This window comes from Musa acuminata, chromosome BXJ2-3 (assembly GCF_036884655.1).
Source record: "Musa acuminata AAA Group cultivar baxijiao chromosome BXJ2-3, Cavendish_Baxijiao_AAA, whole genome shotgun sequence".
In the NCBI taxonomy this organism is placed as follows: Eukaryota; Viridiplantae; Streptophyta; class Magnoliopsida; order Zingiberales; family Musaceae; genus Musa; species Musa acuminata.
In genome coordinates this window covers 41,197,288-41,212,796 of record NC_088340.1, presented here as the reverse complement: position 1 = coordinate 41,212,796, position 15,509 = coordinate 41,197,288, and the positions used below count along the sequence as shown (strand labels likewise).

Below are 15,509 nucleotides of genomic sequence, written 5' to 3'. Positions count from 1 at the left end.
TCGTTGTAAATGTTGCGGTGACCACCACCATCTGCGTCGACATTGATGTAGAGCGACATGGGACGAACGACGATGAGGTTGATGGTGCGCTCCTCGTGAAGGCGGGTGGTGTCGTGATAAGTGTGAACCTTATCTTCGTCAAAGACAGCTAGGTAACTATGTCGGTGTCCATGCCAATAAGACCTCCATCCATCACCACCGAAGTCGTCCGTCACCAAATATTAAAAATATCTTTTTACCTTCTATTTTTATTTTTATATTTTCATCGATAAAATTAGCACCGTTAGGGTAGATGCTTCATGTTCATAATCATAGGGATGTATTCTTTAGAATGTAAAGATCAAAACGCTAAAGGTAATTAATCACATGAGATAATATATAATTAGCTCTTGCAATTGTCTTTTAAGTCATTTGCAAGCAGCTCTAAGATTATAGCTGATACTAAATTTTTGAGTAGATTACTTGCTAGTTTTTTCCATGTACCCTAACAATATATATGGTTTAGGAATTGGGGTTTACAAGCTAAGACAGTATAACAAACAAGAGAGACATCATAATTTTTGTGAAGAAATACACGTCCTGAAACAGATGATGGCCATAAATAAAATGTTACAGGTTGTAGCCTCAAATGCTACCACAAAATGAAAACACAACCTCAAATAAACGTGAACAAACAATCAGATAAGGCTATTGAATAATGATAGTGTAGATGCCATCTCCAAGAACAAGAGTTACCCTGTATAAAATAGCAAACTTCACTGGGGGGCTTACATGGTTTAACAGTAGAACATGACCTTCTTCACGTTATCTTTCAAAGCAGGAAGGGGTCTAACACTTCCACTGCCGTGGACCCTCGTACTACTCCTTGGTCCGCTAGCCAGAGATCCACGCCCTGCCGGTCCACTAGCCCTGGAGCCACTATCTGATGTCTCTGGTTCCATATAGAATCGGGCTCGGAAGGCAGCCAGATGAGCGTAATATGCAGGTGGCACTGCCAAAACCAAAAACAATCAGTCATGGTAAGCAGTAAATTCAAAGAATGTTATATTTAAGATCATGTACTTAGCCTACCAATCGATACAGATCGTGTGCATCTTGCATAGCTGCAACGTATCAAAAAGATAGCTCAGTGACAGAGTAAGAAGGGGCATTAAGTAGAGAAAGGATCGTTCAGTGAGAGTATAATAAGCGGGCATCAAATAGAGGAAAAGAAAAATCTTACGTGTAACAGAGGTTGTTGGTTAGGGTTTGTAAAGCATCTGCCGTGAATTTGTTTTCATCCCATAAGACATGGTAATGAGCTGGTCGGCTTGTTCCCTTCATGTGAAATATAACTCAGTTAACATCAATTACAGAATGAGCTAGAAAATGGTCGATAAGTAACCAACAAGAAAATAGTGTTTACTTGGATCCCAGCATGACTGCACAAATAGAAGTCAAACTCTGTTGGATGGCAGATCTTAGAATCAACAACAGTACCTAGAATTCCAGACACCGCAATGACATGTCAATCTGAGTTTCTATTATTCTAAAACAATAAAAGATATGATGCAAAGATAATACACAGCTAGAAGAATTTGCAAAGATAATATGCAGGGACCAAGTGTCTCGCAGGTGGTCTGCGAAACTCACCAGGCAAAATATTTCCGCTCTTATCAATAGAGCGCTGATCATTATAGTTATTGGCAAAGAGCCTGGTGTGGTGACGCTTTTGAACCACCACAAAAGTTACTGGTGGTTGATAGTTTGGTTCCAATGAAGCACAAGCCTGGAGAATACTCACGGAAAACCATAAAACCGTCAGAACACACAACCACCCCATAGATTAGCTATGCCTGTTTTTTCCTCCACAAATGCCTTATATGCCTGATGATATATGACAAAAGAAAAATAATCTCATTTTTCGTGAGGGTTCTTTAAAGACAAATGATGTACCTTCCTGATGGCATCTAGTTCATAAAGTAAAACTTGATAAAATTGCCCCTCACTAACTCCATCCCTGCAAACATGACAATTAGAAACTAAAAGAGGATCAACCATATGAAGCTTTCTAGTAATACCTGTAAAATATAATTCGCTGTGGCTTTATTCCAGTAGATCTTTTAAACGAAATGAGAAGATCCCTGGAAAGGTAAGAGTGTCAGGTAAGTTCCACGGCAGGAAAATAAAAGCAAACAGATAGATCACAAATTTCTGATTAAGAAAAAAACATAGATCAACATGGGCATGCATACTTAATCATGCCACCAGTGATGGTTCCCCGATGAGGATCTTGCCAGACTTTAAACAGATCTTGGATCAACTCTTGACGATGGGCCTGAGCACTCACCAAACCAGCATACTTTGTTATCTCAGGCCAATCTTGAGAAGCAACAACCTGAAGAACAAACAGTAACAAAGAATAAGAATCTGCAGAATATCAAATCATAAAGTATAAAGCAAGATGTAGAAACAGACAGACTATCTTACAGCTGCAATAGATGGACTTGAATCCTCTCCAGGATGAGGATGGGTTACATCAGCACCAAATATAATGGTAGGTCTATCACTAACAAGAGGTATACGCCTTGACAAAGCATCCATCAGGACAGTGTTTCTACCTCCAACCTGTCCCATGAAGGCAATTTTGTCAAGCTCAGAAGATAACAACAGCAGAAGATAGAAATTGCTAAAGCAGTATTCTCTTTTCGTTCTTATAGAGAATGCAAAAAACCAAAAGATCACCTTCACATTTATCTTCAGAGCCACATTGGCAAGATACTGCTTATTCTTCTTAAAAACATGCTTAGTCAAACAGCACTGTGAAACTAATCCAAGATCTGTCTCACATATCCTTTTCAGATCACCTGTCATAAAAACAGTGAGACAGCTTCACATATGAACAGAACCGACAACCATGCAGCATTTGTAAAGATGACATAACTCAAGTGCAGTCAAGCTTACCATAGAGTGGACCATTATTATCAGGCAAGATCACAATGAGCAAATCAAGTTCCTTGCCAAGAGGTTGGAGTATGTTCATTGCATCATGATAGCATGACTTTAGAGCTCTTTCCACTTGATCGGGCCGTGCGCTAAGTGGAGGAAGCACAGGTTCTAGAGCAAATTCCTGCAAGTACTCGAATCAGGGTGTTCTTAATTAATAAATTTTTGACTTAATACCAGAAACAATTGCAGAAAGAAGTTCCTTTAAAAATAAACACGCAAACCATTGAGACAAGAAGCAGTAAGATATACCATTCCAGATATCTGGCACATCTTGGCAAGCTCGTGACAGAATCCGTGAGCAACATTTTCATAAATATTTCGTGAAAAGTTGATACATGTCCAGTTGTTCACTCTCCCACCATTCACCATTTTCTAGTGAAATAGAAAAGGAAAAATAATAAATGTATCAGACAAGTAACATCAAATACTCGTATTTTTAAACAAAACAAGCCACTACCAAAAACACTTCATGCAGCAATCACTATTGGCTGATAAACAAAATCAAGAATGTGGAACATACAGGTAGAAGAAACAATTAATCAGAGAATTAGCACCCAGAATTTGAGAAATGATTGTCATTTTAAATGTTGACACTAAAAAGTTTGGAATAACTATCAAATGAACAAGGAAACAACATAAGAACTGGTATGGAAAAATGTAGCTTTCTAGAACAGATACATAGAGCTAATTCCCCAACGGCAAATGATCAAATGCACATTTAAGCTTTGTTTTACTACCTCAGGGGCCATCAATGTTTTATTACTGCTTAATAGATTTGCATATGATTGATATATGCAATATAATTGCAATAAACGCTAATATTGTTATTCCTAAGATGGTTTCTCTTCAAAACATGATGGTTATTCCAATAAAAAGAAGCAACATATGGGGAAAATCTCTTACAATGCAATGTTAATGAGCACGAAACTAGTGTACAAGACACATCAACGTACAAGACACATCAATGCACACATTCTTATCACTATACAATCTTTAGCCGCTACAGATTAAGAGGTTGTTTCCATAGCTTGCACCATGTTCAGCCACATACATAGGAACAACCTTGCCATAGCACCACGGCTCACTCACTACAAACACAATGTTCAATCAAAAGGCAAATTTGCTTCTAATTCACATTTGTTTAATTCAAGGAGACGATGTTAGCCAACAACAAAAAGCCCAAATCCCTTCATCTCTACAATTTGGATACTAAAATTCTGATCAAGCACATACATGCAAAGACTGAGTTTCAACTCATTTCAAGTTGAAAAAAAGAGAACCAACAAACTTGGGGACACCCAAGAACAGCTGAGAAAAAAAGTAAAAAATGAAAACATTACAAAAATAGCAAAACAACAGAGGAAAAAACAAAATAGCTCGAGGAAAATAACATATGCTAAAGTATTCTTTTGCTTTCTTATTTTATCATATAAACAACTTTTAAAATATATAAAACCATAATATAAAAGGCCAGAAATAGTATAAAAGATAACAATGGAAATTAATCCCATAAAAACACAACAAAATCTTATCAAGAAAAATACATGAGCCATATCTTACAATGATATTCGTACAAAAACTACAAACTGTATCCATCTGAAGTTCTGAAACTAATTATGAACCTGACTACAGTCCTGATGCTTCTCTAATCACCAAAAAGGAGATTATTACTTGATAAAAAAATAATTAAAGAAAAAAATTATTTGAAGAAAATGTCCATGTCACACATGGAACCAATCGCAAATCCTTTGGCGTATTTCTGATGTGATGGCATCCATATAGCCAAAGAATTTGAGGGCTACTCCGTTTCCTATGTCTTATGCAGTGAAAGATAAAAGGCTAGAACAATTTATAATTGAAATAAATGACAAAGTTGATAGTTGAAGCAAATGACAAGCACAACAATGGCAGTCTTTTCCTTTTTGCGGACATAGCAATAGATTTCTGTTATTGCATTGCCTCTATTTCCACTTTCCTATTCTAAGCAATTTTAGGAACCATGCTAAGAAGGGCAAATAAGATTGAGCATACAAGAGTTAGGCACAAGTTTGCTATAACAGCCTCAAGTAAGAGGAGCCAACAAGAGGCTCCTCACTAATGGAAATGTTGAGAAGAAGAGCAACTCATATCACCCAGAGGAGCAAAGGATTAACAAAAAGGGTTTACTTCTTAACTGAAGGATTAAAAAAACCTACTGAGCTCCCACCAAAGAGGACTACAATGGCTAACATATTATAACCAGAAATCCATATAGATTCGGTCATTCTGACCAGATTAAATATAGTCTTAACTCTAAAGCAAAATCAAAATGTTAAAGCTTACATAGAACTCGTTAATCTCGGTAGGACAAACATTCTGGCGATCCATAAATCTAGAAATGAATCATTATAATGGGAAAAACACGTAGAATAGCCATTTTGCAATAATATGTTGAACTTGTTAAGTCACAACTTATAAACTTTATTAAAACAAACTATTGGCACCTTATTCATCATATTCCATTGGCCAATTCTTGGCAAGCAATCCTTCTCTCTACCAGTATCATGGTATTTGAGCTACAGAGATGAAAAGATAGCAGTCAATAATAAATCAACCTACCATGAGAAGATAACACAAAAACTGCAATGTCAACTTACCCAAGGAGCTGGTAATATTCGTGCCTCAACTGATGCAAGTTTCTGACTGATCTTGATGCCAAATTCTTTAGCATAAGGGTCTTCATGATACGCATTTTGATGAACCGTCTAAGGAAATACATATATATATATGTTAGAATTTGCCAGCCTATCTTGAAAAGGGAAACAAGTATGTTAAAATTTTCATAATGTGAAGGTACCCAAATTTTGGATATTTCCAGGCTTCGATTTTCTTCTTTCACAATAGGACCATGTTAAATCAACATGAAATCCAGATTAATAAAATGTTCTAACAGTACAGATTCCAGGAAATTAAGATGTCAACTTGTAATCAGCAGAGCTCAGGTGAACTAAGAAAAGCCATGAGAAAACAAGTCCTTCAACAAAATTAACCAACGGTTCTACATGCATGGCTTCTCCGGAACTTGAACCCAAACCACAAAGCAAATGAAGCTACATAAAAGGAAAAAGATAAGCATATGATGTCTGTATATATGTATATATATATATGTATGTATATATATATATGTATGTATATATATATATATATATATATATATATATATATATATATATATGTATGTATATGTATATATATATAATCCAGGCTTCAACCTTAACATCTTCAAATGTTTAATAAAGTGTACAAATAATTATATTTGGTAGTGTCAGAAATCTCAAGTTGACTCTCAACTGCATTTTACATGACAAATTCATGCATCCTCTAATCCCTAATACATGATTAAGATAACAGTTAGAAGGACCCGAGAACCAAGATCTGCACACTTGACATAACAACAAATGAGATTTTATATGAAAAGTATATTTTAGATATAAACTATAAGCAAGATCCATCTTTTTTTTTTTTTTTTGCATCCCCACATTAACTTGTTTTTATTGATTAATTCCAGTGATTTAAAAAGCGCTAGGCGTCAAAAAGCGTCAAAGTCCAAAAACGCCCGAGGCGCTAGGCGTTCGCCCGAGCAAAGCGAGACGCTAAAATATAAAAATATATACTATAATTAATAAATATAATTATTTAAATAAAAATATGATATTAAATTAACAAAAAATCTCAAAATTCAAAAAAATAACAATAATTTCAAATAAATAAAAATTAGCAGTATTAAAATCAAAATAATATATTATTAATCTAATAAATAAAAAAAATATTGTTATTAGTATACAGTTAACGGTATACTGTTAATATACTGTTAACAGTATACTATCGAGTCGATGTGAGAAGAGGTAGCAACGAGCAATGATAATGGGAGCGGGACAGGCGAGCGACGACAGTGGCAGTGGCAGTGGTAGCGGTAACAGCAAGAAGCGGCAATGGCAACGAGAGCGGCGAGCGATGACAGTGGCAACGGTAGCAACGAGCAGCGAGTGGGAGCAAGAGCGACGAGCGGCGATAGTGGTAGCGGCAGCGACAGCGGGAGCGAGATCGACAAGCGACGATAGTGGCAACGGTAGCAACGAGCAGCGGGAGCGACGACAGCGGTAGCAGCGAGCAGCGACAGCGGTAGCGGTAGCGGTAGCGGTAGCGACGAGCAGGGTTAAGGTTGGGAAGTCGCGAGAGGAAGGCTGATATCGATGCTTTAGTTGGTTCAATTGAACCAACTAAAGCACCGGAGACCGAACCAGACCTAAAACATTGGTTCGATCGCCTGGTTTAACCCAAGCGAGCGCCCAGGCGACACCTCTTTGAAACGCATCGCCTGGGAATGAAGCGAGGCGCTCGGGCCTCGCCTCACCTTACCCGAGCGTCTAGGCGAGCGGCCGAGCACCTATTGAAATCACTGATTAATTCCACCTGATATTATCATTCACAAGAAGAATAAAACAATATATAAAAACTGAAAATCTATATGAAATGGACGTCAATGCATTATCCTGGAAGATACACATCATGTTCAAATTTCTAGCCATGAAGTACCACAAATAAAGATGAATTGAGACAGTTACATAAAAAGACTAAAGCCAACTATTATAACTTCGAATTTTATAATTGAGAAGGCTATTTTCTTATGGAACAAAAGGCTATTTTTCAATCAAGTCAAATGACTTAAACCTAATCCGCTACCTGAATAATGTCACGCTCCCGTTCATGAGGGCGTTGACATGTCACCCTCAGAAGAGCAGTTATTTGTTTCTCATTCAAGCGCTTGGAGTATCTCTGCCCATCCACAATCTTACAAACCTAAATCATGTCAAGATAGATTGTAATGCATGTCTCATAGGTGGATCTGCAAAATACTTCTATCAACAAATATACAGTATATAATACTTAATTATTACATGCACCATATAATCATGCAATAGTAATTGATATGCTTACCTCCATAGGCAGGTAATTTGGTCTTTGTGTGTTACCAACTTGCAAGCATGGCAGATTTGTGTGCTGGATGGTAAATCCATATGTGTCTTGAAAATATTGCACAACATATTTCATCGTCCCCCTCTCATCAACGGGGAAGCTATTTTTCAAAATTTTCAGAACAGTGTGGAAGATTAGCAATTCTTGATGACAATATGCAAAGAAAATCAGAACCAAATATAACAAAAAAAACTACAGAAAAGTTATGGGGCAATGTTTCATACGTGAGCTCTCTAGTTGCCTGCAAAGTTAAACCAGATATGCGATATTTTCGGCGCATATTTCCACGATGAGTAACCTCAACTTTTACTCCTCTGAGAGCCTTCTTAATCTGGGGCACAGAACCAGATATGAGGCAGAAATATACTAAAATGGAATAATGAAAAACCTGATGTCAACTCTTCAACGCCAACTCACATGTTTAACAAACAAAGATAACTAAATGTAAATTTGCAAGTATGAGAAACACTGAACCAGGTAAAACAAAGCATGCAGTGCTTTATCTCAGGGTGAGAAAAGCTACAGATTTACTTTTAACTTCAACATCAAAATGATCAAGGCCCAAAAAGTTTACAAGGTAAAGAAGAGATGAAAGCTTTTAGTTTCTAGATATCAGGTTATGAAATGCATGAATGAAAACTTCACAAGAATAACAAGTAATTTATGCTGCAGGAAGTTCTTTGAAAATAAATAAAGACAACCTTTACACGGTCAGCATCTGACAATGGTCTTGAACGGACATCCCTATTCAAAAGCTGGGTGACATAGTCGATGACATGAAGAGGCTCGATGAAAGCAGTGGAACACATGTCTGCAGAAAGAAAGAGAGTTTGAGGAAACCTACATAATTAAGTATGATAACTATTGCAAGAAATCAATTTATGCATTAGTTTTACTGAGAGAGCTCTGTAGGTCAATTTAAAGCTCTTCCACAGGAATGTCTTCCAGTAGTTCACTCCGAGTAATTAAGAAATAGCATCATGCTATAGTACCCATTTTAGTATTAAGTAAAATTACTTTAAAGACAATCCAATGAAACAAAAGTCACAAAGGTTTGTCATTGGCACCTTAAGTGGATAAGCTTTCTAAGGATCTCAAGAAATACAGACAATCAATAACAGAGTATACATCCACTCTGTGGTAGAGCACAATAGGGCAGTTGTCTTTCTAATGAAGAGTTGATCTTTTTGTAAATATGTGTTTTGTCCTGTGTTAGCTTCTATTTTTGGAATGAAGTTTGTTTGGCTTGCCTAACAACATTCATATATCTTAAGAACAACGAGGGGCAACAATAAAGAAAGAAGAGATTCACTACCAATATTTAAAGAGAGGCCCATTTGTGTTGGACGAATGCTTTGATAAAAGCCCCGCCAACTTTCTAATCCCTCAGTGAGTGACTGCCTTCTTCCTAGATCAGGAGAATAAAAGGAACGACCAACAGGGAGATATCTGTGATCCATCACCAAGAGACAATGTCACAATCGAAATTCATCCATAAAACATAAATGTGGAGCATACATTGACACCTACCTAGCCGTTGGCAGTTCACGCAGAACGATATCAAGAACTTGCAGTGCTTCCTGCGGAGCATCGGGCTGCCTCCCAGTTAAAAACATCTCAAGATGGTGAAGATCTGCACGGGCAGCAAACTTGATAACAACCCTGAATGTCCTCTGGTGTCTGCAGGACAGAAATACATTTCATGAACGATTAGGGTGCATGAAAACCTTAAAAATTATTGTAACAAAAAGTTGAATGGCTATTCCACCTTTTGATGTCTGTACCATCTTCCCCATCAGTAAGAGTGATGTGGAACTCTCTTGAGGCAAAAGGCAATGGACCAGCTGTATAGAGACTCTTCCTGCCATCATAAGCAGGAAGGCGCCCTCCTAGATAAGACTCCCTATACAATCTGACCAACTGTTCCATCACAGCACGATTGACACCCCGGGATGCAACTTCTGGTGTAATCGAAACCTGGTAAAATTAAGTGAAAACATTAATTTCTACCATAATTTTATTGAAAAGAGTTGAAAATTTGAAGCAGCAGTGCAGAGGAACCAAAAAGAAAAACTCACATCATATTGATGAAGGTCCCTGTCAGGTAGTTCAGCCAAAAAGTGATTGGCCTTCACCACACATTTGTCACCAAAGCTACCTTTTCCAGGGCGCAATGGAAATCTGATAGACTTACTTGAAGACGGTGGTGAAACCGCTGGCTGGATATCTTGGCTTGATGTAGCTGTATCTTGAACAGAAATCTGTTCAAATGATGCTGCAATTTGAGCAGAGGAAGTCTCATGGTGCCATGGTGACCTCCCCTGTGACAATGATGCTTGGGCAACTTGATAAGGAGCTTGCATTGCTTGGTGCAGCTCGGGAGCTGGTGGCCTCGATGGACCTGCAGCTGAGGGGCTTACCTCACTTCTACCAGGTACACTGCCGCTAACCTGCCATACACCATGTTGTCGCTGAGGTGGCATTGCACCACTGGGCAGAGGCCCACAATGAACTTGGTACTCATGAGCTGGTGCACCAGGCTGCTGTGGTGCTGGGACTCCATGGGGCCGCCATCCACCGTGCCCCTGATATCCTGCACTACCTCGGCCTGCTTGTTGGGGTAGAAGAGGGTTTGATGGAACCCAACCATGTCCCGCCCCAGCTCTCTGTTGCTGGGAAGTCGGATTCGTCTCCAACCGGTGAGTCGGCACAGCTGGATGACTGCTGCCAATACTCTCTCTAGTTTCTATGTTCTCCCTAGATCCAGGAAGTTCAGTTCTTCGTTTTCTCACCATGTTGTCAACTGCATAAGAGCATGGAGTTTAGACATTTTTCCTACAATAATATATCAGACCCTGATAAAAACTGATAGGAAGAAAATAATGAAACCAACAAAGCATCTATAAAAGATACACTTAGAACTAAATTATTGGCAGAGAAAGTCATCATTTAGCAAAACAAGCATTGTTCCCCTCATGATTTTATAAACAGCTGGTAATATTTCGTTTGCCTACAACATGCAGATGCCTAGGTGCCAAATAAATGCAAAGCATGATACTGGAGAGATGCAAAACACAGAAGAAAATCTAACCAAAAGAGTTGCAGGACCGAACCCCTTGATACATAATAAATGCCAACAATAAATACAATATGGTCGACTGGCACACCATGAAACAACATAATTAACCAGAAATAACGGTAGCATATCGTATAGAAAATTTCTGGCACAGTATCCACCATGAACGGACATAATTAACATAGCAACACATCGCACCAAAATCTTTGGCATATATCGTTGCATGATTTAACAAGATGGCGCAGCAGATTTCAAGGAGAAGTCTATCGTTTCTTCGAAGTTAATAATCCACAAGGGCATATAGAAAGTTCATGAGCAATATCATCGTGTCAAACTATAGAACCATGAAAGAGAGAAAAAGAGCACGGAAGGTTTTTTGCGCTGAGCAGAAAATACATACGTGAAAGAGGATACGATAACATGAATGATTTTCCAAAGAGAGAAAAAATTGGAAACAATCTCAAGCATACCAAAAACATGAAATTTGACAACAATATAAGTAGTTGCAGATCAAACAAAGGACACAGCAGACTGTAAAGTGTGATCATTCTTCTACAGCAAAAGACTTAATTTTTTGAAATGTCAAACGAGAAAGTTGATAGACCATACATTCTCCTCGGAGAAATGAGGTCATTCCAAAGAAGAAAATACTATAATAATATTTCCAAGACAAATTAAATAAAGAAATAAAAGATAAGTGATTAGAAAAAAAATGAAACAGAAGAATATACTGCAAGTATAGAAAGAGCTTGAACGTGAAATATTTAATCGAAGCACGAAATCGTACAGAAACACATTCCGATGAGTCCATAAGTGAATGAAGCAGTGTAAAGAGAAGAAAGAAAGTGTAAGAAGAAAAAGAGAAATTGTTAGAAAATATCTGAAGAGAACATGAGCAGACAGCATAAAACAAGACGGCGGCACGTTACATTCGAGAAAAAATATGTATAGTATAAACAATGAACAACAGTTTGACACGACAAGAGTTTAGTTACGAGCGACGAGGAGGTCAAACTATAACAGATTTTAGCAGTTAAAGCACCAACTTAGTAAAGAGGGAAAAATACAAACAACGAACAGAGACAAGAAATCAGTAGATCTACTGAATCGAAAGCCAAAATAGGAGTCGTCGAACCAAACCAACCACCATGAGAAAGATCAAAGGCCAGATCAAAATCCATGTAACCCCACCTGTAGCAAGAAAACAAATAAACCCATATGGATTTCGATCTCAGCTTCTGGAACCATAACCCAACCCTAGCCCCCAAGATCGAACCCCAGAAACAGGCGAAAAGATGGCAGGAACCAGGAAAAAAGGGATCCGATCGCAGCGCATTCGACGAATCTGATCCCCGCTTGGGAGCAGACTCGTGTAGAACAAGATCGAAGAAGAAGGGCCAAAAGGAAACCAGAACGAAGATGAAAACCGCAGCCACAAGGTTGGGAGAGGAGAGAGCGCTACCGTGATCGGAGGACTGGGAGATGGTAGTGGTCGGGACGGCCTCGGTGCCTCGCGAACCAGCCGGTAACAAGGAGCGAGTGAGAAGAAAGGGAAAGGAGGCGGACACCGATGAGAGGAAAAGGGAGCAAACAAAGCTAGGAAATGCCAAAAGGCGGGTCTCGTCCTCCTCGCCGTGGGAGAGTGTGTATTTATACCTGTTCTTTTACTGATATAAAAGAAGAAGAAGAGTCGTTTGGAGGGCGGTTCCGGAGGGGAACGCCCATGGCTAAGCTCTGAACCAGGCCAGGAAACATGGAAATAACACTTGCTATTCGCTCTCCGGTACACCAACAGCACTGGATCCCAGACGTGGCAAGAACTAGGTGCTGGACGATCTCTCGTTCCTGTCGTAGCCGACACACAGGAGTTCCTTCTGGTGCTGCGACACAAAGCCATTGACAGTTTTCTGCCCGTTTAACTTACCTACCTTTTGATTCGAAAAATTTTCATGCTTTACCCTGGGTCCCAGTGGGGCCCAAGATACTGGCGAATCAGAAGACGAAACAATGAGTTTGGTAATACGGAAAAAGGTCATTGTGTCCGTTGCCAGCATGCTTTTGTCACCGGCTTCACGTATCTGCCGCCATAAGTACCTGCCTTTTGATTCGGCCTTAACTATGGGTCCCGCTGGGGCCCGACCGCACTGAATCACGAGGCGAGAAGACGGCGAGGGTACTTTTTGAACGGAGGATAGAGTATTGCTGGTCGGATTCTTTTACGTGCCAAATATGTCTCGTCAGTATTTAATTATTTTCTATATTTTCTTTATTTGATTTTAATATTCTTATAAATTAAATTCCTTCTATTTTTTAATTCTCTAAAATATGGTCAGCGTTGATTCACGTAAACAACTATTCTACGTAATGGAATAAGACTACATACATTAATCCATCCTAATCTTCACATTGATGGAATCTCGTATATTCATGTATGGAATCTCGTATCTTCAGATTTATGAAATCTCGTATATTCTAATTCTGAAAATTTAAGGAGGAAAAAGTATCAAGAGATCTTTGGATGAAGTAGGGAGAAGGTGAGAAAAGAATTGTGTGGGTATATATTCAGGTTTTTTGGATGTTAATATTGGTATTTTTTAATGTTAAAGTATAAGTCTTTCCATAATTATATTTATACAAGTCATATCTATTTATTCCTAATCATTCATGCCAATAGCATAAAAATAATAATAATTTCAAAGGGGTTTTCCTGTATCTTTCACAATGCTACCTTGAGACATATTGAAGTTACACCAATGGTTTCATTGTTAGAATGGTGGCAATGCAAAATCTACTTTTGTAATCATATGAAAAGATTCTTGTATGTTTATTTTTGTTCAAAAAGAATCAACTGTAATATTGGTGATAGGTTTTTATTGCACAAAAGGAAACTTTGGAGCACTTGGCCAAATTCCTGTATTCTATTCTACAAAAGAACAAAAAGAATTGTCCTTCAATTACTTAGTTGTTAAATATCTGATGGCAAAGAACCTCAAGATTTTGTAGTCTTAGTAGAAAGGAGAGTAGTTTTCCAGAAAAAGAACAGAAATAATCTAATCCTATGAGAAACACTTTACACATCAAATTAATTTTGTATGCACAGATCCACATGCATCAAATATCAGAAATGCTTGATACAGTCAACTCCTACCTTAAATTTGTTTTTTGGTGACTGCAAAGCCTTGACTCTATCACATATCTACATTCCAAAATGGGAATCAGGAGAGATGTTGGAGGTGCTTCTAGAGATAAATCTTAAAGAATTGCAAGCATTTCAGGTAAGTAGAAGCTCTGAAGATTGCATGTAGAATGCTATAAAAACAATTAAAACATTGATAGGGTTCCTTTTCTGCAAGTGTGATAAATATAGTTGTTTGGAAACCATTAATTCTTCACAAGCATATTGATTAATAAGGAACAGATAGCAAATCTGAGGTTGGATTGCATACTTTGAGCTCCCAAGCGGCAGGAAGAGGAAGATCATAAAGAAGCTAAACACCAGCTACTGCATAAACAAACTTGACCAAAGTTGCAGCAAAGGGAGCTCAGTAGTTGAGAACTTACTTAGGAGAGCTGGTCTGGTACTAGCAAGAAAGTTCTAAACAACCGTTAAGGACAGTGATGTCTTGAAACCCTAGGAGAAGAAGATTTCCATGAACACAGAGCTCATAAATAATTTGAATGAGCTTTTATGCAATTATGGATTAGACACACAAGAAAAGTATGACAAGGAAGTTGGTTGGCTGACCTGTACATTTCAGAGAATAGACCTGGGAGATTTATGGTACCTTGTACTGCACCATTCTATTGAAGTACACTTTGAAGGATAAAGATTAGTACAAGACGAGCATTGAATTCCACATGAGCAGCTCTGAGATGTGTGGTAGTACTACCATGTTGCCCTGCTGAAGGTGTGAGATTGCAGATTAGAAGTTGGCATGTCTTTCTAGGAAGGATGGTGAACTGCTACTTGTTTGTTTCTGGGGTTTGCTTTCAGAACTAGGATGAGTAGGACTTTGGTGCTATTTTTCTTTGGGGATTGTTTCTGAATGGGAGTTGTTAGTTGCAAGGAATGCAATCGTATGCCGATTCCAAATGGGACTGGTATGTGCTGCCAGTATCGGAATACTATCTATTAGTACATTGATATATACCAAAGAGAAGCAAGAAAGCATCCTCAAAATGATTGTGCCTATGATTTTCCTAATATATTTTTTCTGGAATGACAGTATTGGATTTGGGTAGACCAGCATTTTGTGATCATTCAAGTATCTCAGCCAGATATAATCCAATAAATAAAAGGTTTGTTTTTTAATATAAGTAAAATTTTAAAGAGAAGAAAACATAGTGGTACTCAACAATATTACATAATTGAAGTAGCTCTTTGCATGGTGTGATTGGTTTTATAACATCATCTAAGTGACACCCAACC

General features: G+C 38.2%; 1 protein-coding gene across 1 annotated transcript; it reads right to left on the bottom strand.

Annotated features, from left to right (window-relative positions):
- Positions 1-577: 577 nt before the first annotated feature.
- On the bottom strand, positions 578-12,714 carry LOC103978687 (protein argonaute 1B). Its single transcript, XM_009394573.3, has 23 exons — positions 12,543-12,714; positions 10,083-10,807; positions 9,773-9,981; positions 9,535-9,684; positions 9,320-9,453; positions 8,706-8,815; positions 8,229-8,335; positions 7,966-8,104; positions 7,711-7,827; positions 5,625-5,732; positions 5,472-5,543; positions 3,238-3,360; positions 2,944-3,109; positions 2,725-2,846; positions 2,470-2,607; positions 2,235-2,377; positions 2,061-2,123; positions 1,936-1,999; positions 1,633-1,768; positions 1,406-1,479; positions 1,223-1,317; positions 1,072-1,103; positions 578-991 (listed from the first exon to the last, which is right to left on the bottom strand). The coding sequence occupies exons 2-23, from the start codon at positions 10,797-10,799 to the stop codon at positions 777-779; spliced, it is 3,234 nt and encodes a 1,077-aa protein (XP_009392848.2). The 5' UTR covers positions 10,800-10,807; positions 12,543-12,714; the 3' UTR covers positions 578-776.
- Between the last annotated feature and the right edge of the window lie 2,795 nt (positions 12,715-15,509).

Excerpts from the sequence above, each read along its gene's own strand:
- LOC103978687 (XM_009394573.3), bottom strand. The coding sequence starts at position 10,799 with ATGGTGAGAAAACGAAGAACTGAACTTCCTGGATCTAGGGAGAACATA. Across the intron at positions 9,982-10,082 it reads GGGACCTTCATCAATATGAT|GTTTCGATTACACCAGAAGT; the intron begins GTGAGTTTTTCT and ends TAATTTTACCAG. Across the intron at positions 1,104-1,222 it reads ACCAACAACCTCTGTTACAC|CTATGCAAGATGCACACGAT; the intron begins GTAAGATTTTTC and ends GATACGTTGCAG.